The sequence below is a fragment of the Amaranthus tricolor genome, chromosome 3 (genome assembly GCF_026212465.1).
Source record: "Amaranthus tricolor cultivar Red isolate AtriRed21 chromosome 3, ASM2621246v1, whole genome shotgun sequence".
Lineage (NCBI taxonomy): Eukaryota > Viridiplantae > Streptophyta > Magnoliopsida > Caryophyllales > Amaranthaceae > Amaranthus > Amaranthus tricolor.
In genome coordinates, this window is record NC_080049.1 from 19,315,393 (window position 1) to 19,335,861 (window position 20,469).

General features: G+C 35.7%; 1 protein-coding gene across 2 annotated transcripts; it reads right to left on the bottom strand.

Annotated features, from left to right (window-relative positions):
- Positions 1-1,064: 1,064 nt before the first annotated feature.
- On the bottom strand, positions 1,065-20,019 carry LOC130807637 (uncharacterized). Of its 2 annotated transcripts, XM_057672913.1 has the most exons (7): positions 19,532-20,019; positions 19,030-19,115; positions 12,859-13,005; positions 12,669-12,777; positions 11,509-11,632; positions 8,178-8,439; positions 1,073-2,757 (listed from the first exon to the last, which is right to left on the bottom strand). In XM_057672913.1, the coding sequence occupies exons 1-7, from the start codon at positions 19,653-19,655 to the stop codon at positions 2,650-2,652; spliced, it is 960 nt and encodes a 319-aa protein (XP_057528896.1). In that variant the 5' UTR covers positions 19,656-20,019; the 3' UTR covers positions 1,073-2,649. The 2 variants fall into 2 exon arrangements, with proteins under 2 accessions (XP_057528897.1, XP_057528896.1); XM_057672914.1 differs by lacking the exon at positions 19,532-20,019 and having other exon boundaries at positions 1,065-2,757; positions 18,998-19,115.
- Between the last annotated feature and the right edge of the window lie 450 nt (positions 20,020-20,469).

Here is a 20,469-nt window from a genome sequence, read left to right on the forward strand (position 1 = left end):
ACCATTTGAGCTCAAAAGTCAACGCCTGAAAGTTGACAAATGGCATAGTCAACGTCGGAAAGTTGACAAAAGTCACCGAAAATTGATTTAAGGTGTTTTTTTTAATAAAAAGTCTCTTAAAAGGTGTTTTTTTACAAAAAAAATTTTAAAAGGTGTTTTTTTATTTTTACAAAAAAACTGATTTTATAAGGTGTTTCTTTGCAAATTTTCCTAATAATAATTGCATCTAGTTTTATTATTAGAGTTTACATAATCTTAAACTTAGTTGAGTTATAAGGTAACTTTAGGTATCTTCTTAATTAAGTTTAATGGTTAGTGAAGTCTTTCAAAAATTATAGCAGTCATAGTAAGCTAATATAAAAGGGTTGACAGGGGATTTATAAGGGTATATAAGTCCGATAACCGCCTATTCATATAAAATTTGTAAGTAATCAATGATTGAAAATAATCTTGCCAACGACTAAAATACACTTTGTTATTACTTTTTCAAATGACTTACTCTTATTTACTCTATATATTTTACTTTCTTACATTAAACTTACTTTATTTTTAAGTTTTTAGATAGTGTAATCACAACTAGGGATGGTCATGGGGCGGGTCTGGCTAGACCCGGACCCGGACCCTATTTTTTTTTTTGATCCAGACCCGGATTCGGACCCTAAGGGTCCAAAATTTTCAGACCCGGACCCGGACCCTACGGGTCTGACAGGGTCTAGGGTTCTTAATGGGTTCTTAATGGGTCCTTAATGGGTCTTATACAAAGCCTCTTTGATTTATCAAAATTGAACCTTTTTCGAGTTTTTTTTGTATTTTTGTAAGCAACTGATTATCGTATTACAAATACTTGTTCGAGTCCATGAAATTCAAATACAAAATAATTACTAAAACGTAAAAACACTTGTCAAAATACATAATTAAAATCATAACAATAAATCTAAATTTGTTTTCAAATCAAATCAAATGAAGAATACAAACACTGTAATCAATTTTGAAAATGATACTTGGTATGAATTTTCTCATTCTAATTGTGAGATGGAATTTAATCACTGAACAAGAAATATAAAATATCAGAATTGAGAATGGCCCACGCCCCACGCCATCCATTCATAATATATTAATATCATAATTCAAAAATATAAAATTTAAAATTTAAAAGTTTAGGGTCCGGGTCTTCACCTTAGGACCCGGACCCGGACCCGTAAAAAAGTTTTTGAATCCAGACCCGGACCCGGATCCGACGGGTCTCAAAAATTAAGACCCAAACCCTTATAAAAGGGGCGGGTCCGGGGCGGGTCCTACAGGGTCCTGGACCCATGACCATCCCTAATAACTCATTTCCCCTAATCTTTTTACTTTACATATTTTCTATAAAAAAGGTAATTTAAAAGTATCTTTAAAACTAATAATCATAATCTCAGTAGGAACAACCCCTATTTGCCACTTACTATTTTTAACAAGTTGTTATAGGGTAAAACATAATTTAAATTTGTTCGCATATGATAGCGTCTTACATTACTTTAAAGGCCTATGTGATCACTTTTAAGGCATATGCGATCATTTTTAATTTTCAAGTCCACCACCACCACACTCCATAAGCTTTAAAAGTGATCATATTAAAAGAAATCAAATATGCTTTAAAAGTGATCACATAAGCTTTAAAAATAATTACAAAGTAAAACAAAAAAGATCCCATAAACCTTTTAAAGTGCTCACATAAGCCTTAAGAGTTATTACATAAGCTATACAAAAAAGTGATCATATAAGCTTTAAAAATAATTAGATATTAGTAATACGTTCCAATTTTAGAATGGTCCGATTCGAGATTTGGTTAATAAAAATAGAACTTTGCACATTTAATGACTATGGATGTTGGAAAAATTAAATAAAATCATTTTTTTAAAAAATAATTTCCAAAATAAGTTTCAAAAACTTTTAATGCTCAAAATAAAAATCGCCGTATCCGAACTTAAGGTCAGGGAAAAAAATTACTAACTTTGTTCATTGTTACTAACAGCGAAAAAAATGAACAACGAACAAAAGAAAGACAACATCATGATATTTAACTTTTTTTTCCTTTCAAACGTTATGACATTATCTTCCTTTTATTCGCTGTTAATATTAGCGAATAAAGGGAGTTGATTTTTTTTTGACCAGTTTATTTATTCGCTGTTAGTAATAGCAAAAAAGTACCTAACCTCAGCTTTGGCATGAAAACGTTTATTTTAAAATTTAAAATTTCACGAAATAGGAATTGTTTTTGAAAATAAGCTTATTTTTTCAAATGTTTGGATGATGTTAAACGTCAACTTATCACGGTAAATAAAAGTACAAGATAGAAAAGAAGGCATTAAAGCTCAAGACGAGCAACTCTAATATGTGAATACAATTTAGAGACTCAATAAGGAAACATATGATACGGCACATTAAAGCGCGCTAAGTAATGATGCCAATTGACAAACTATAAATCGGTATATGAATGTAATCAGATTTTGTACCTGTACAAAAATAAAGCAGGTGAAGACCATCACCCGAATTTGATTCCACGACAGACCATTTGATCATTTACCTTAGGATCCAACAAAGTTACATGTCAAGCTTTTCCCAAAGAGCACCGCTATGCTTTGGCACCTGCGCGTTCGGCAAATTAAATTACAGAAGCCCCAAAGATTTAAGCTGTGCTACATGCTCTGTTGGGAGAGGCGGGGGAGTCCATTCAGATCCCGACATCTCACCATCTACATCCTCAACTACGTATTCCTGTAAAAATTCACAAAAGTTTCAGGAGGAAGGTTTGAACAGTTATTTGAAGACACAACAGAGTAAAAGAGGTGTCAAGAGAATGCAAATCATGAATTCTTGTTTGTGTCTAAACAATGATCAAAAGCTAAATAAATATAAAGCATCAATTGTACCATATGATGATGCATATCATGTAGTTAAGTTATGTTATAGGAGTAGCTTGTAGTTATCTATGTGATTGAAAATTGGGAAAGATAAGAAATCATCAATTATATTTCATAATAATACTGCATTGTTATGAAAAGCCAGTACACAGCTTGCATTTCAAACACCACCATTTTTGTGTAATTTTTCTATGTGAAGACTGAGATTCAAAACATCTTTCAGAAAACATAGCCAAAACTCAGGCGATCTATCAATTTTGGTGCAGGTAGTAGTGTACCTACACCCCTCATATATGAGCCAAACATCACAGGACAAAGCCTAAACACCATCACAGGCAGTAGTGCACCCACACCCTTTCAGCGGCTAATCGAGAAAGGAATCCATGTTGAACTAACAGAAAAACCTCAAACAGAAAAGAAGAGGAACAAACCAGTATGCTACTACACAGGCCAAAGCCTTGTTCGTTTACACCTTAATTGACAAGGAGCCAAAACATAGTCAAATCTCCAGAGACCTATCAATTTCGAGAATCTTACTCTACTCTGTTTCAAAGTTCTTCAAGATTCTCTGTCCGAGAAAAGGGGCCATTGACACATATATTATCACTATTACAACTAAAAGTCTCATGTATTGATGGGTTACTAGTAAACATCTCTCTACATACAACTACCAAGGAAAGAATTAATTCTTCTGTTCCCCACTAGAAGTATCAGTTAAGAAACTGATCTATTCCATATTATTTTTCTGACTCAGAGTTGGAATCCAAATGGAACGCTCGTTATTCAGAACCCAACTTCATTATCCCTCATCGAAAAAATCACAATTTGCTTCTAGATGCGAATAGTTAAATTAAACTGCTATGTTGTTTAGGATTAGGGAAACCTTTTTTAGAGAGCATAAGCCTTGAAAAATGAACATCACTCTAGTGGGAACTGGGAACCATCCCTTTCTAAACCCCTCATGAAACATTCTCCTTTCATTCACCATTAAAAAGAATTTAGAAGGTAAGAAGAGCACCTGTAACACAGTTACTGTCTGCCTTGACTCCTAATAGGCAGTGCAAACACCTCCAAAGTAAAAAGCCATAATTTTTAAAAGTCTACTATTCACAAATCTCATGGGACTACACCCATTAAAATGGAATTTAATGTCATCGCCTATTTAAAATATGTAGACATCTATATGGAATGGTATCCAAGTATTAATTTCAAAACCATGCAGCTTAATAACCTCTCTTATACAAGTGAATTCGCTATATGTACCTACAAAGTTGTTTCCAGTTTCCACCATGGACTGCATCTAATGCATCATAAACATCCTAAAATAACAATAAACTAGCTAACTCCAAATTCTCTGCAAAGAGCAACCAGATACACCTCGCTAAGCATAGCTAGCTGCTCTCGTGTAGACCTAATAATAAGGTTCACGCATACATCTTGGCGTCTTGCTGCCAAAAGAATAATTTCACCAGGTGATATCACATTGGCTCCTTTCAGATCTGTTTATCATTCTAGATAAAGTACTATTTCCATCTAGAAATAAAAATTTGCAACCATTCCTAAAATAGTGATGAATCACGAGTCATGAATAATTTTCGTTAGCGGCAACATGACCAATGACTGTAAAGGTGGCCAACGAGGTCAAAGAAAAAATTCATTTCTGGTTGTAACATCAACCTTTCGGTCATTTCCATCAGATATCATTGGTTGTTCGGCCATGCTTTTAACCAAAATTCAATGGGAAATCTGCCCATAATCTATTTATGAATGAATAATCAATTCAAAATAGAGGGAGACAAAAGTTCAGAATTCCACAACCCAACTTTCCCTCCTCGATATAGATATGGCAGACGAAATCCATAAAAATTTCTCACTCATTTTAAGTCAACTGTAATTGCACATGAGAGCAATAGATCTTCCACCAATCGAATGATCATTAATCATTAACAAAGCAATTGCAAAGGACATGTCTCTCTAACGGAATGAATCTGAGTTAAGCCGCCTTCAACTGAATGGAATATAACAAACAATTACTCTCTTGTGAGAATTTAAGACCTATAAGGACAATTCTGACGTACTAATTTTAAGACCTATAAGGACAATTCCAAGACTTAAAAATCCAATTTTAAGACTTAAAAGGTCAATTTCAAAGTTTTTAATATCAACTTAATGTTTGAATCATCCTATTTTAAAGTTGAAATGAGAATTTAATATCCTGCAATTGGTCTTTTAAGTCTAAAAATTATTTTTTTAAGTCTTGAAATTGACCTTTTAAATCTTGAAACTGTCAAATTCCATGACTTAAATGTCAATTTCAAATCTTTGAAATTGGTCTTTTAACTCTTGAAATTGACATTTTAATTTGTGAAATTGGTAAAAAAAATATATACAATTGGGCCGGCGCAATAAGACGCGTCTCACAAGTGAGACGGTCTCACCCAAGTTTTGTGTATAACAATAACTGAAAAGTGACAGTTTGAACTGAGTTTGACAGAATAGAGTAAAAGTCAATAAGTTGAAAATCCCTAATCCTGCAATCACAACACCCCTCTCATGCTTCACAATTTGTGTTCCTTTATAAAGAGATTTGATTCTAAGGATTGTCCAATTTTGCAATAAAAACAAGGACAAGCGAGAGCAACAAACTAAAAAGTTTATCTTCTTTAATTATAGCTTTAAAATACAAGGCAACCATAAACCATGTTTCACCTCAAACGTTGTGAGAGCATTCTTAGTAAATATCTAAGATTTGCCAAAAACATTTTCGCTTCCTAAGAAAGATTTAAATGTCTCTTTTTATGCCCTAGGTTAAAGCCACTTAATGTCATTGGATGGGAATAGTGCTATGAGAGTGAGGTACTGGTGACAGATATTCCACCCTCGGCTAGATCTAAAATTCAAATCGCACATCCCCTATGAGCCAAACCACCAATTTTGAAAACTTGTGAATATAAAGCTATATTAAGAAAGCTAATCAATAGTAGGGGCAAAAGACACATTGGTCCCAGCGTATCACATATTCCATTATGCGTCAGTCAGTCCCTATTGTGTAAATAGTTTGCTGGGTCAAGAAATTGTCTGACTATAAAATACATAGAGATGAAGTAGATAAGGCCAAGCAATTGTGATGTGAGGTAAATTTACCTTTCTAGATATCGCGCAACTTGAATTATCTGTGACTTGGGCACTAGTATATTATAACCTTCTCGTGCTCTCTCCCTAAGTAATCCTCTGTTTATCTCTCTTTCTATTCTGGGCTTTCTTCACTTTCTTTCTCTCAAACCATCATATCCCCACCCCCCACCCCCCAACCCCGCCCACCCACTGACTTTGGTGCAACTTGTTTCCTAAGCAGAGAAAGGGTAAACTGTGGCCCTATATTACAAAAAATGTATGTAGAATGCCATAGTGGAGTTCAAAGTGGAACTTTTTTCTTTATAGAAACAAGGCCTAACTTCTGTTCATTCTAAAACCGCAACAGTGGCAAGATTGGTCATAGCCAAGATCAAGTTTAGACATAAACCATGCTATCTAGCAGATATGTTTAATGTGGTCGCTACTTGGCTTAATATGCAATTAAAAATGGAAAAATGGGAGAGATGGCAATCCTGAGAACAATACTAAACAATATGCAGGGAGACACAGAAAAGAAAGGAGCAACAGTAAAATAGCACATGGAGAGTTGTGAGAAAAAAACTAGATTTTCATAAAGTTTTCTAAGAAGATACAATGACTCGAGTAATATAATTAGATCTCTATTCAATGTGTTTGAAGATAGCAGTTTCAAATTCATGATGATCCATCAAAAACAGTTTAGAAGATAGCTACACTAATACTTCATCCATATTTAATAATCATGACTTGTTCTCTTATGAAAAATTTCTAAATACTTGCAACATTTCTTAATTTGGTATTCCGTTGGTATCAAGTTCACCTGTTGTGCATCTCACGGTCCACAGCTATATTCCACAAGTGGTAAAAGTCTTGTATAGACTTAGTCCACATTATAATAGTGTGCACTTTTCTATCTAAAGAGTAGAATAAAGTGATGTAAATAGAAAATGAGGGAATATTCAGCTTGATGCACACTATTATAGTGTGGACTAAGTCCATAACTCCATACAAAACCTACTCCAATATGTGAACCCCACAAAAATCGAGTACTAAGTTCTGTATTATAGTGGGGACCACCCTTCAATTAATCATATGGGTAATATTGTCTAATTTATTCCTGATTTTGATTTTCTCAGTTTGTGTGTCATAGAGAAAGTGAGAAACATTGCAACTATTATATAGAGGAAGTATTATTTGAATTCTCGTAAATAATTATGCAACAGAGTGGATTTGATAAGGAAATTTGGGTAACACAAGGGTGACAAGCAAATTATTCGAGGTGGAGCTAAAATCACCCTAAATTCAACCTATTCTCATCCCTGGTTTTCATTCCTCAACAACACACAGAAATTCTCAAATGTTTAATCTATAAGCCACATTTCTACATCCACAACAATTGTCTAACTTTGCAATTTCCATGAAAACAAGGAAAACTCGCTCTCATGAGTAAGTCAACTATTTGCAAATTACTCCAATCACTAGGCACCTCAGACTCCCACAACCCATCCAAACTAATCACTAAGAAGGTACAAAAAGGGCGAGATTTGCCAAACAAATTAAATGAAAGCATGAGATAAAAAGTAAGCCTTTTAATTTGTTTCAAAATAAATAAATAAATAAACATATAAAATAGAATGAATAGCTTCAAGAGTTGCATGCTTATGCCTAGTTGACCACATTTAAAAATAGCAAAATATATTCCATACAATGGCTTTCAATTTTATTTTATGGGTATGGGTTGTCCCCTCTCCTCCCCAGACCCTGCTCATAGTTCCTATGGGCGGGATTCACTAAGTTTGATGATGATGATGATGATGATTTTTTTGAAAAAATAATATTATATTTTGCAACACCTATTTTTATGGATAAGTGAAGAATATGGGCTAACTAGGATATACCAACAAAAGATTCTTAACAATATGGACCTCTTGATCTTTAATGATTAGTCAATCTAGCACAAAAAATCCATACCAGGAAGCCTACTGCCTACCTAAGGGTCCTGAATATAAGCTATCCCATCCATTGTGAACATCCTTATCAGGCTGAGGTTAGTTTTCAAATAAACGTTATTACTTAATAGGTGGAAATTTCAATTTGTTTCTTAAGTGAAAAAGATTTTGTTAGACACAGTACACACATATAGAGACAAGGGGATGTCACCTTTGTTAGCATCCTTTTAGCAAGAATATGATAGTGGCGTTGCCAAATTCGTTGCCCAACCATAGTGGCCACCAGTACACTGTAAAAAATTCCAATCACTGTAAACAATCCAAGTACAATTAAAGCCATTATAAACATTAATGGCAACCCGGCTTCTCCAGCACCTCCCAAGCAGCTCCCACATTCACCAGCTGTACTGGCACATGTAGTACAGTCCGTCCACATACAAATAGTACCAGGTACGTGGCAGTCTGCACATAGCCTACATAAATGAAACAAAAATTAACTAAAAGTGTAGCTGAGAAAACAACTCCTCACACAATTAATAGCTTCAAAAGGCACTTCTTAAAAAAGAAATGAAATGGCGCATCATAACTAACAAGAGATAGAACTATCAAAAGGACACATATGCATTAATAGATGAAGATAAAATTATCAAATGTCCTATTTCCTTATTTGGTAGCCTTATTTCTTGACTTAGGCCCTCATAGGATCTAACTATTTACGCAATTGCCATTAGATTATCACTTTTCCCTTACTCCCCCCGTGTGGTCACAAATGGTCTCCCAACCCTTTTTCTTAAAATTGGTGCATTATCAAATGAGACATTTGATAGAATAGGAAGAAGTATTATGGAAGCTCAACTTAAGGCAACACCTCCGCAAGACTTCAATTGCAGAAGGCACACATTCTGGATATTACCTTTAGGAGGGTGAACTCCAAAGACGAGCTTACAATGTCATCTTTATATTTAGCTTTTGAATGCTTGTGATGGGGTGGTTGAAACTTGGATGACAATGTGGAGCAAGAGTTTCAGAGTTGCCTCTGAACCTCATGTTTTTCGATGCTAGTCAATGGTGACTGGTGCCCTAGACTAGAAGGTGGTTTGAAGCATCTCATATGTTAGGAATCTTCCCAAGATTTCTTCAGAGATTAATGCTCCATGTAGGATTGCCGTCCAGGAGTAAGAAACTACATTTTATAGATATTTTTTATGTCTCATTCAAAATTTGATGATTGTCCAGAACATTCTTTTCTATTTGGATGATTTTCAAAATTTATTATGCTTACCTCTTCTAGTTTTAGTCGTTTTGGAGCTTTTTTTGGAATATATCACGATAAGTGTCATGTGGAATGCGGACTGTACTATCTTTTAATGGGTTCTCTTGCACATTACAAAAGTGCCATCCACAGTTCGATCCTTACCTTCCTGGGAATTCATGAGATAACCTTAGGAGTGCTAACAGGATGGATAGTTGAAAAGGCTTCTAAAGAGTTCGATAAAAAGAAGAGCGATTATAAATCTACGGGCAGATTTCATATCTTCAACTTAGGCTCTTGACATTTTCTGGTAAGCTTTTTTCCAAGCCTATAGTGGTTGAAGCGGAGAGGTATGGAAAACTATGAGAGATTCGCCAGGATCTGGGGGTAAGGGAGAGCAGTGAGCAAGATTAAAGAAAAGCAAAGTTCTGGCCTCTAGATTTGACAGTTTGAGGCCTTACATCTATTGTGGGAAAATTGTTTTTAAACTACAGATGTCTATGGACATACAGTGAACATGAGTCTTGAAATGAATGGATTGTGCACTCGCAAGGATCAAGCATTCATGCTTCCCCTACACGTTAATATCACAATCGCATGTTAGATAATTCTTCCTGCTGTCTTTGTTTGACTAAATGGATTTTTCTCTCCCTCTGTAATTCCTTTTCTCCCACAGTAATTATATAATTATTAATCCAAAAGAATGCGAAGATAGAGAAAAAAAAAAAGATGCTACGACATTGTCTTTTTCTAGAAAGAAATTTGCAGATGCAGCGTCATCCAGAAGTTATCACATGATTCTCTATCATCACAATGTGAATAGAAAAGTTGGAAAATATCACTGACTTAAAGATGTTCAGGACATTTGTTTTGATTATAGCTTATAATTTTACCTTTTAGAACCTAATATAGTTGCAACAATAAATTGCAATACAAAAACATGTTTATTACATATAATGTTCTATCACTTCTATGTGGGATAAATTAAGCACAATAAATTAGGCAGAGTCATATAAGAGACTATAAGTTCAATTAGGATCAATAAGGTAAATCTCACATATTCCACTCATTTCAGGGCCAGTCATATTTAAACGAGTCAGAATAAGGACTAATAAGCTCATACAAGTTTAGGTAACTCATAAAGAATGGAGTCTAAATCACATGTAATGCAGCGGCATTTTGCACAGCGAGAAGTTCTAAATAACAATACAACAGCCATCATGTGACTATGATTAGGATTATGAGTAGGGTACCAATTCAAGTGGGATAAGATATAAGGAGACAAACAAAGAAAATAAGGGACAAAAAATGGGAGGGAAAATTAGCGATACTCCTGTTACACAATATATTAACTCTCCTGAAAAGAGGTTCACTGTATCTTCGACCTTTCTCTTTGAGTTTGAAAATTATTTCTTCTATTATTTCAAATCTTTTTCCCTACAAATCATTCTAATGTCTCTTACTGATTCTTCTATCCATTCACAATTTTTCATTATACTTGCTAGTAGAGTAGTAGGAACGTAAGTTCAGTTTTTGATTTGATTATAATACATAACCAAATTGAACCAAACTAAATGTGGTTTTTCATTTCTCAAACAAATCCAAACCAATTTTTTTGTAAATCAAAACTAACCAAAAAGTACACTCTGAAAAACCAAATTAACAAAACCAAAAGTTAAAATTTGTAACTAACTAAATCTCAAATACATGATCAAAAGTTCAATATTCCAAATACTACAAAGTTTATAGCATCCACACTAAACCAGGTTTAACGACTCCGACAAGATATTAATTAATACAATTTAAAGCTCAAGTATTTTCTTTTCATTTGCCACATACTTTATATTATAAGCACTACAAAACCTTCTACTTAAAACCGAAACCAAACCCAACACCAAAATGGTTTTATTTCCATTCAAATTAAACAGGATAAAGAAAAACCAAACCAACTAATCAAATCGATTTGGTTTGGTTTGGTTTCACTAAACAACATACACCTATCATATTCTATTAGACTATCTATAATATATCCTTGATTACGAAGTCAGCCTACGATAAAATTATGTGCGATAGAGGGGATACAACTTATTCTTATTGCCAATAATGTCTGCCTTGTCAAAGCGCATCTACTTTCAATACAGTGTATTAACTTTGAATATTTATCTATTATTGAATATTTGTAACACATAGATGTAAAATCGGTAAACTTTGACTACAGCAACCAATCCAATGTATATGACATGTATGCAATGATTGGTGCAGCAAGCATAAATGAAAAGTAAGGGTATACCCAGGATGGCAGCAACAAAGACAAAGTTCTCGACAAGGTTGAGCCAAATCATTCCGCACCCTTCTGTCATAACAAGTTATGAAACAACCGGATAAACCGAGCAAAGCAAAAAATAAAAGTGCACCTGAAACCCAAGGGTGACAGTGATATAAGCAGAATGAATTGCATAAGTATTCTGTAAAGCAAGAAAATAAAATTGCGAACATCAAACAAGTAGACTTTGAGATATTGAAATCCAAAGAACTTGCTTCTTCTCATTAACAATGAAGGAAACAGGATCAGTACTTTTGTGAAAAAAACAACACATTGATCCTCAGAATTCATATTACATGAGCATGAAATTCAGACATATATTAACAGTTCCACACTAGAGCATCAATGAGTATATTGAATCATATTGAATCACACAATTGTTAAATTAGCTGCCAAAAGCATCCAAAGTCCAAACACAAAATTATAAGATGAGTATATCGATTCCGAATTAGTCTAAGCACCAAATAATAGTTGAATCTATCAAATTGAGGGTTTGTTACTGTAGACACCAAAACTTTGTACACTAGTGGAGTCAAAGTTATCTCAACCAGCACAAAATATTAAAATCTATGTGACAAAACTTAGTTAGGGATAGTATTATCTTTCTTGTTCTCTAACGCGGAACTTCTCCATATAAAGAAAATTATTCATATGATTTCAGTAGGTTTAAAATTTAAGGCATAAAGACCCCATCATATCTCTACTATCAAATACTCGTTTGATGTTTACACCACAAAATCTTCAATTTCACATACTTGGTAGATAATGCTTCCTATATTCAATAGTTCCAAAACAGCTAATACATAACTCACGTCATTTTAGATGAAATTTTGCAAAACATCAACTTCCATCAAATTCACATTGCTGGCCAAATTTGTCTTAATAGTCAAGCAATTATTACTCAACAAATAGACTAAAATACTTTTTAGGTGTCATCTACTAATCTACATGCATATAGAACCTCAGAAATCGCCATCCTTTCCCCAAAATATGTATCATTCGTTAAGAAATAGACAGCTTAGAACTCCAATAATGAATCAAAGAATCCCAAGCAGCATACCATTCCAATAAAATTCAAATTTCAACCCCCATGACTATAATAATGCACATGATTCTGGAACTATTACCGCATATATAGTAGAAACTGATGTGATTATCGAAACCCCATGAATGCTGAATCCAGAACCCTTGATAGCCATCAACCATATAGACTAAATATGCAAGTGAGGCAATAATCTGGAAATAAACCATCAGATGTGAGGAATAGCATGTATTTGAAATAAATCAAAAAACAGATGCACTGAGTAAGTGACCTACAAGCTGAACAACTAGAAATATAAACAAGATATCTCTTGTAACGAAAAACCGAAACTTCAAAGTCCGCCATTTTCGGTCTGCAAGAGCATGGACCCTCAAATAATAAGGGGCCTTGCAAGTAGTGCAATGGGCAAAAGCGAAACCCTCCTGCAAAGAGAAAAGCATATTGTGTGAGAAGGGACAAATTCAACAAACCATGAGACAACAACACACTAATTACTTGGAAATTTATGTGGCCATTAGTTATACTCATATAAAAAAACCCAAACGCTTGATTCGTACTAGGAGTTATGGGAGTTTTAACCGGGGCGGTGCTTACAGTACTTTTCTTGACTTGTTCCTTTACTGTTAATTCTTCTAGATATGGAATGCACATAGGAGCTAAGGGTCATCTAGAAAACTAAATCTTTTACATGACTTAGCTATATGTCCCTAAGCATAAAAAGGCTCTTTGGTTGCTTTTGCATTAATTCTCGTACATTCTCTTAACTGAGAGGTGAGAAGAGACAAAGGTTAAAGGAGAGGTCCCAGAAAAACTATTGTACCATCATTAAACATCTCAATGATTCTTCGCATTATTTATCATGCTTCCCAGATTTTCACGCAAAGCACTTCTTTTTTCTTTCTCATAGCTCCTAGTTTCTTGTTATAGTTATAATTTAGTACTCGTGCTTGTGATTGTGCTACGACCTAAGTGATGGCAACAAGTGAAGAAGACAGAAATTATAGAGGAGAGAAAGAAGAGAAGATTTATATTGCTGAAAATGAAAGAATGAACTACAGAAAGCTTCAGTTTTGTACAGACACTCCAATACCAAATAGGTTCTTCTTACAAAATTCTAATATGCTCTTACATATAATCTATTGCTATATTTATACTACTCGATTTGCAGCCACCTCATCTTGTATACAACAGTCATTCCCTTGAGCAATTATTCCCCTGTTGCATTCTGACACATTCTGTTATGGCTGTCCAAAAGCTACTCATTTTCATTCTCAACAGTAATCGATTCATTAACCACTTCAGTTGCTTTCCCTTTTCTGGCCTTGCTCCTTCAGTGGTATGTGATCCAGTGGCTTCCCTGCTCCTGAGGCACAGAAATACACCCGTTTTGGAAACTCACCTTGTCCTCAAGGTGAAAGCTAATCAAGTGGAGTTTGATCAAATCAGCTTCTTCCCACGTGGCTTCAGATGTAGGCAAATCATCCCATTCCACCGGCACTTCTAATCCTCCATTCCTACTGTGACAGCTATACAAAATTGCCTTGGGCTTAGCAATCAATTCCAATTCAACTGAAATTTGTGAGGAAATCTGAAATTGGGTGTTAGCCAATGGCTTTCTTGATTTGAGATACATGGAATACCGAATGAATGCGGTTATTAGGAGGAAGATCAAGTTCATAGGCTGCTTTTCCAATAGTTTTCTTGATCATGTATAGCTCATAGTATCTCGGAGCTAGTTTTTCATTCAATGCTAGGCAAGAGATTTTTACCTATATGGTTGCAGCTTTAAAATACAAATTCTCCTACATTGAAAGTAATATCTTTGTTTCTTGTCTTCATTCATCTTCATAAATTGTTTTGAAATTTAAGATCATCTCGTATTGCATCCCCTTCTTGCAATATTTCCTCTAAACTGCGAACTGATGTTTCCCCACGCCCTACCTTCCTCAAGTGAGGAGGAGCCTGCCCATAAAGAGCTTGAAAAGATGAGATTTTAGTAGAAGAATGTGGAAAAGTATAATAGCTATATTCCGCCCAATGAAGCCAAGACATCCATTTCTCAGGTTGACCATTGATGAAAAAACGTAAGTAGGCCTCCAAGGTTTTGTTGACCACTTTGGTTTGCCCATCCATTTGCGAATGATACAGCGTGCTTCTCTTGAGTGTGGTAAATTGCACCCTAAACAATTCCCTCCAAAAGACACTCATGAATAGCCTATCTCGATCTGAGACAATAGAGGAAGGATACCCATGTAATGCACTAACCTTGGCAAATTCTTTTGCCATAGTGGGGGCTGAAAATGAATGTTTCAATCTAATAAAATGTGCAACCTTGATCAATATGTCCACCACCACCATATACTATCTTTGCCATTATACTTTGGTAACCCCTCCACAAAGTCCATTGTTATGTGTTCCCACGCATGATTGGGAATGGGCATTGATTGCAAGAGCCCAGCTGGGGACAGAGTGGATGTTTTTTGCCTTTGACGCACGCCACAATACATTGCTTCACATACTATACTATTTGCTTTTTCATGCCTTCCCAATACCATTTGGATGCAATTCAACCATAGGTCTTGTGTTCACCGCCATGGCCACCAATTGAAGAATCATGATATTCTCTTAAGATGACTTCAATGAAAGAGAAAGTTTCGGGTAACAGATAACGAACCTTGTATCGTAACTACCCATTCTCTATTTGCAAACCCCTTAGTACCTCCACTCCCTCAATGACTGCTAGAGGAGTATCTTGTTCGATATGCATCTAAAGCTTTCTAGTCCACCCCATTACTACCACATAAAGATCCCAATTTCATCATGGATTCTCCTCTACGAGATAGGACATCAGCCACCCTATTCAATGCTCCCCAATTATAAACTATTTCAAAGTCAAAGCCTATTACCTTAGCAATTGCATCCTTTTTAAGTTGTTTTGTGAGAGGTTTATGGAGGCATGTTGTCAAACAAACTTTCTATAATATCAGGTCAATCCCAAAAAACCCCTCAACTCCTTCAAGTTTTTAGGTATTGACCAAGTCAACATAGCCTCCACCTTCGCCCTGCCCATTGCTACCCCATTCCCAATTATAACATGGCTTAGGTAAGACACTTGTTGACCCCAAATTCACATTTTCCCATGTTAACATAGAGCTAATTTGTCTTTGAAGTTCGGAGCACCAAAGATAAATGTTGAGAGTAATCCTCCTCACTTCTACAATAAATCAGAATGTCTCAAAAAATAATAATACAAAACGTCGGAGAAAAGGCCGAGTACCTCATTCATCGTGGCTAAGGTTGTCGGTGCGTATTTGAACTCATAGTGACCCTCATGTGTCTGGAAGGTTGTTTTCGCCACATCTTCTGATTTCATTCTGATTTAATGATAGCCCGGTTTCAAATCAAGCTTGGAAAAATGTTAGCCCAAAATAATTCATCCAATAATTCATCTATGAAGGGGATTGCGTAGTTGTCCGAAACCGTTACCTTATTCAAAACCGGGTAATCAACACAAAGCCTCCATGAGCCATCCTTCTTTTGACAAGGATAACCGGGCTTGAGAATGGATTAGTAGATGGTTGAATGATTTAATCTCATTCTTCTTAAAATGAGAATATCTATATGGGCCTTACACTTAGTGGACTCGAACCTTCCTTCAAGGTTATAGCATGCTCCATACCTCTACAAAGGGGAAGCCCTTGAGGAGCTTCACGCATCTTCTGGTATATGTCCAACATCTTCTGGATAAAAGATATAAGAATGAAAGTCTCAACCCAAATACCACCCTCTCCCAAGACATTTTTCTTGGAGACTTTCTCCATTTTTATTCCCATTCCTTATTCCCATTCCCTTCAAACAAACAAACACTAGGACATTTTTTTAGGCTACAGTCCCATTCCCTCTTTGAAATCCCTTGTGCCAAACGCCCCCTTAGTGACATTTGAGTGAACCCTTGAGATGGATCTCCCCTCAATTCCACCACTCTATTCCCCCTTTAAAATTTCATACCCTGCTCCTTCCAATTGGTTACTATTTCACCCAACCTTTCTAGCCACTGCAACCCTAGTATCAAATCAGTATTACCCAACCCTAAAATAAGGAAATCATCATAAATCGTGAGTCCTTGTTCCTAAATATGCAACTGTCTACATTGACCCTTCCTTTGATATTTCTCCCCGTTTCCCAAAGTGACAGCAAACTTGTTATGATTCGTGTATAGAATTTTCAGCCTATTTGTTGTGTGTAGAGATATAAAACTATTAATAGCTCCAGGATCTACCATAATCATCAACTCTACTCCTCCTATTGTACTTCATCTTCATGATTTTCGGGTTAGTTAGGCCGACTACTAAGCTTATAGATATGTCAACTTCAAGTAAGGTCTCCTCCTCAATCATCTCGACTTCCTCCCAAAGAAGCTCTTTCATCCTCAAAAATTACCAACACACTGAGTTCTTTTTTCTTACAAACGTGACTCGAGGATCACTTGTCACTACAGGTAAAACATAGGCCTTTAGCTCTTTATTCGAGCATTTCTCGATTGGATAGGGTCACTCTTTGACAGCTAGATTGAGGTGTATGGTTGTTTGGATTGAAGGTTGCTCAGTGAGAGTTGTTTTGGTTTGAGAAATGGGAATGGTAGTTTTGGTTTGGTCGTGGGTTGTTATGGGTGAAATGATTTCTGTGTTGGTTGTTGTAAGAATAGGATAGAGAAGTATGGTGAGATTTTTATATCTGGTTAGCTCTTGGGATGATCCCAAAATCCTATAAGCTTCGGGATTTAATTTTTAATCAATACAAATTGCCCAAGTCATTGCTTCCTATAAAATTTGAGGCCCATGTACCCTTAATTCCCCCCTTACATCCTCCTTTAATCCTTTCAAAAATGAGCCCAACCACATTTGGTCTAAGATTTTACCTAAAGGATTTGCTCTCTCTATGAAGTCCCTTTAGTAAGATGCTATTATCCCTATTTGTTGCACTGTAAGCCACTGTTCATGCAATGAACCTTGATCAATGATGCGAAATTAACGTAAAATGAACCCCTTTAATTCCTCCCATCTAATTATTGATTGTTGTTGATGTTCCCACTGGAACCACAATAGTGCATCTCCCTCCACACTAACTACTATAGCTTCCATTACTTCTTCTATGAGGTTATAAAACTGAAAATATCGTTCAGCTTGAATAATCCAACTATCAGGGATCTCACCATCGAAGGTCGACAGGTCAAGTTTTTTTGTTTTCCAATTGCCTTTTCGGATGAATTTTGGTTTGCAATAGATTGGTTGTGTTTAGAATGTCAAAGTTGAGGTCAGTTATAAAGCTATGAAGTTCAGTTTGTGGGTGTTTGTCATTTCTTTGGTTGAGGGTGCGGGTGAGGTTGTAGGGTTCTGGTTGTGGGGTCACTCCCGTTGCGCGTTTATCACAAAGCCATAATGTTTGGTTCATTGCGGCTAGTTGGGAGGTTAGGGTTTCATTTTTGTGAGTTTTGGGCTATCTCTGAACGGACTTTCGTCCATTTCAGTATTAATTTGCGTTGGAATGTTGGCTGTATCAGTTTCCAGAACTTCAATACGCAGAAAGTAGAGAAGGCAACATATTTTATAGAGGAGAGAAAGAAGAGAAGATTTATATTGCAGAAAATTGTTTTCGAGTACAAACACTCTAATTCCAAATAGGTACTTCTTACAAACTTCTAGCTTGCTCTCACATATAATCTACTGCTACATTTATACTACTAGATTTGCAGCCACCTCATCTCTAACATAACAGATTCATTCCCCTTGAGCAATTATTCCCCTACTGCATTCTGAAACATTCTGTTATGGCTCTCCAAGATTTCATTCTCAGCAGTAATTGATTCATGAGCCACCTTACCTTCTTTCCCTATTCTGCCCTTGCTCCTTCTTCAATATGTGATCTAGTGGCTTCCCTGCTCAACAAATTGCAAATTTGGGATTGCAATACTAACAATTCAAAATATAACTAGCTCAGAGCCCACCTATTCTTTTCAATTCTTTATGCTTCTCAAAACTAATCTAATGACTTGAAAATTCTCAAAGAGATACTTTAAACACAATGAGCACTATAGTTCTTTAATTACTCCAACAAGAGAAACTTCCCACAAACGTGTAAACCCAACTGTCATGTTCATATTGGAAAAAAATAATTGGCAACAGTGAGCACTACAGTTTTAGCAAATTGTATTTCTCAGCCGAATTTTCAGTGAAAGTGCACCTATCCTCTATACTATGAGTTGTAAAATCAATGGCATTGATGTTCATAATATAGCACACACTAGTTCACATAGGATATTCCCGTGTCGTAATTAGACATTAAAATCATTGAAAACCAACAACAGTGAAATTAGAAAGTTAAAGCAGGAATAACAACATAAATTGAGTTTCCTACACATGGAAGGGAGTCAGTGTGTCGAGAAATACCCTCACAGCACGCCATTGATCCAAGCATTCTCTGTGAACATATTTTGATGTACCCTTGCACTTGCAAGGAGCAATAAAATCCCGACCTGCGAAAATTGCTTCAATTTAGTTTTATATACCATAGTCCACAAGTCTACAATCCAAACCAATCAAGCCAAATTTTCCTATGTGAACAAAATTCAGAAGTATTAAACGCAATTCGGCATATTTACAGATGTACAACCATCAAAGACGTACATTTACATAAATATATCCTATTTCTAAGCTAATCAAACATCATCATCCCGCAATTCAACTTAATATCCACCAACCTCAATGCTAGATAAAACCACAAATCAATCAATATCATTAAACAACCTAACCATATAAATTTCCAATTCTGAAATGAAGAATTGAATTATTTTAAGTGAGATGCGTATTCAAAACATCAGAAATTACAAATTAGTTAGCAAAATAAAAAACATCACATAAAGAAGAAACCCTAGAAAAAAGAGAAAGAAACCGTCAGATTCGAGACAAATTCGGCATTGAATTTGTTCAGAAGGACCAGCTTCAAGATCGATTTCAGCGGAAGTAATGATCGGTGATGGCGGCGACATTACGAGAGGAGCTTCATCTTCTGCCATGGCCGAAGAATCTGATACGATTTATCTCTCCTACGCCACTATTATATTCTTACAAGAAATAAGAATTTGAAAATGAATTCTGAACGTAGTGTTGAAGAAGAATGAATACAGTCTTGGAAGTGCAAAAATGGCGTCCGATCATACGATGGGAATTCTAGAAACAGTGTTGGGCGAGTACGAACCAAGTCTCCAGCGTTTGGTGCAGCGCTATACGAACCGCGAGATCCCGAAAGCTCTCACCGTTTTCCAACTACTTTGGTGAACCCCCGACCAATCTCGTTTCTTTAGACTTTCAACTGTTTTGACTTCACATTGGTACAGAGTTGGTCGTATGAGTGTTCGCTCGGGGTAGTGATAATCTCAATATAGATCAAAATTTCCATTTTCATCAATAAAAAAAATAGAGTATATAGCTGAAATTTTTATCATTCTGTTTCGGTAATGAAACGAGGAATTGTAAAAGACACTTAAATTATCTGGGGATAGGTGTAATCGGGTACAACTAATATGCTGAAAGTGTTTATGATCCTTCCGTTGATGAGACCTCAAATCCTGCAATACAACGTTAGCCTTGTCCGGGGGTGATTTCCCGGAAAACCCCTCCGACGCTCAAGTCAGATCGGGAGACAGAAAGTAATGAATATATGATAATGAATGAATACAAGATTAACGGATTGTAGGATGAGTTCAGATCAATTGAAGGAATATTTGGTTCAGAATATAGATTGTAAGTAGGAGGGTAGTGTCATTTTTGTGGAGTAATGGTAGGAATATATAAACTTTCTTTCTAATTAAATGATTGAAGGAAGTATTT

Bases quoted from the DNA above. Each gene is read 5' to 3' on its own strand.
- LOC130807637 (XM_057672913.1), bottom strand. From the start codon at position 19,655: ATGGCAGAAGATGAAGCTCCTCTCGTAATGTCGCCGCCATCACCGATC. The intron at 8,440-11,508 runs GTATACCCTTAC...TCATTTATGTAG, and splicing joins CTTTGTTGCTGCCATCCTGG to GCTATGTGCAGACTGCCACG. The intron at 2,758-8,177 runs GTGACATCCCCT...GAATTTTTACAG, and splicing joins CTAAAAGGATGCTAACAAAG to GAATACGTAGTTGAGGATGT.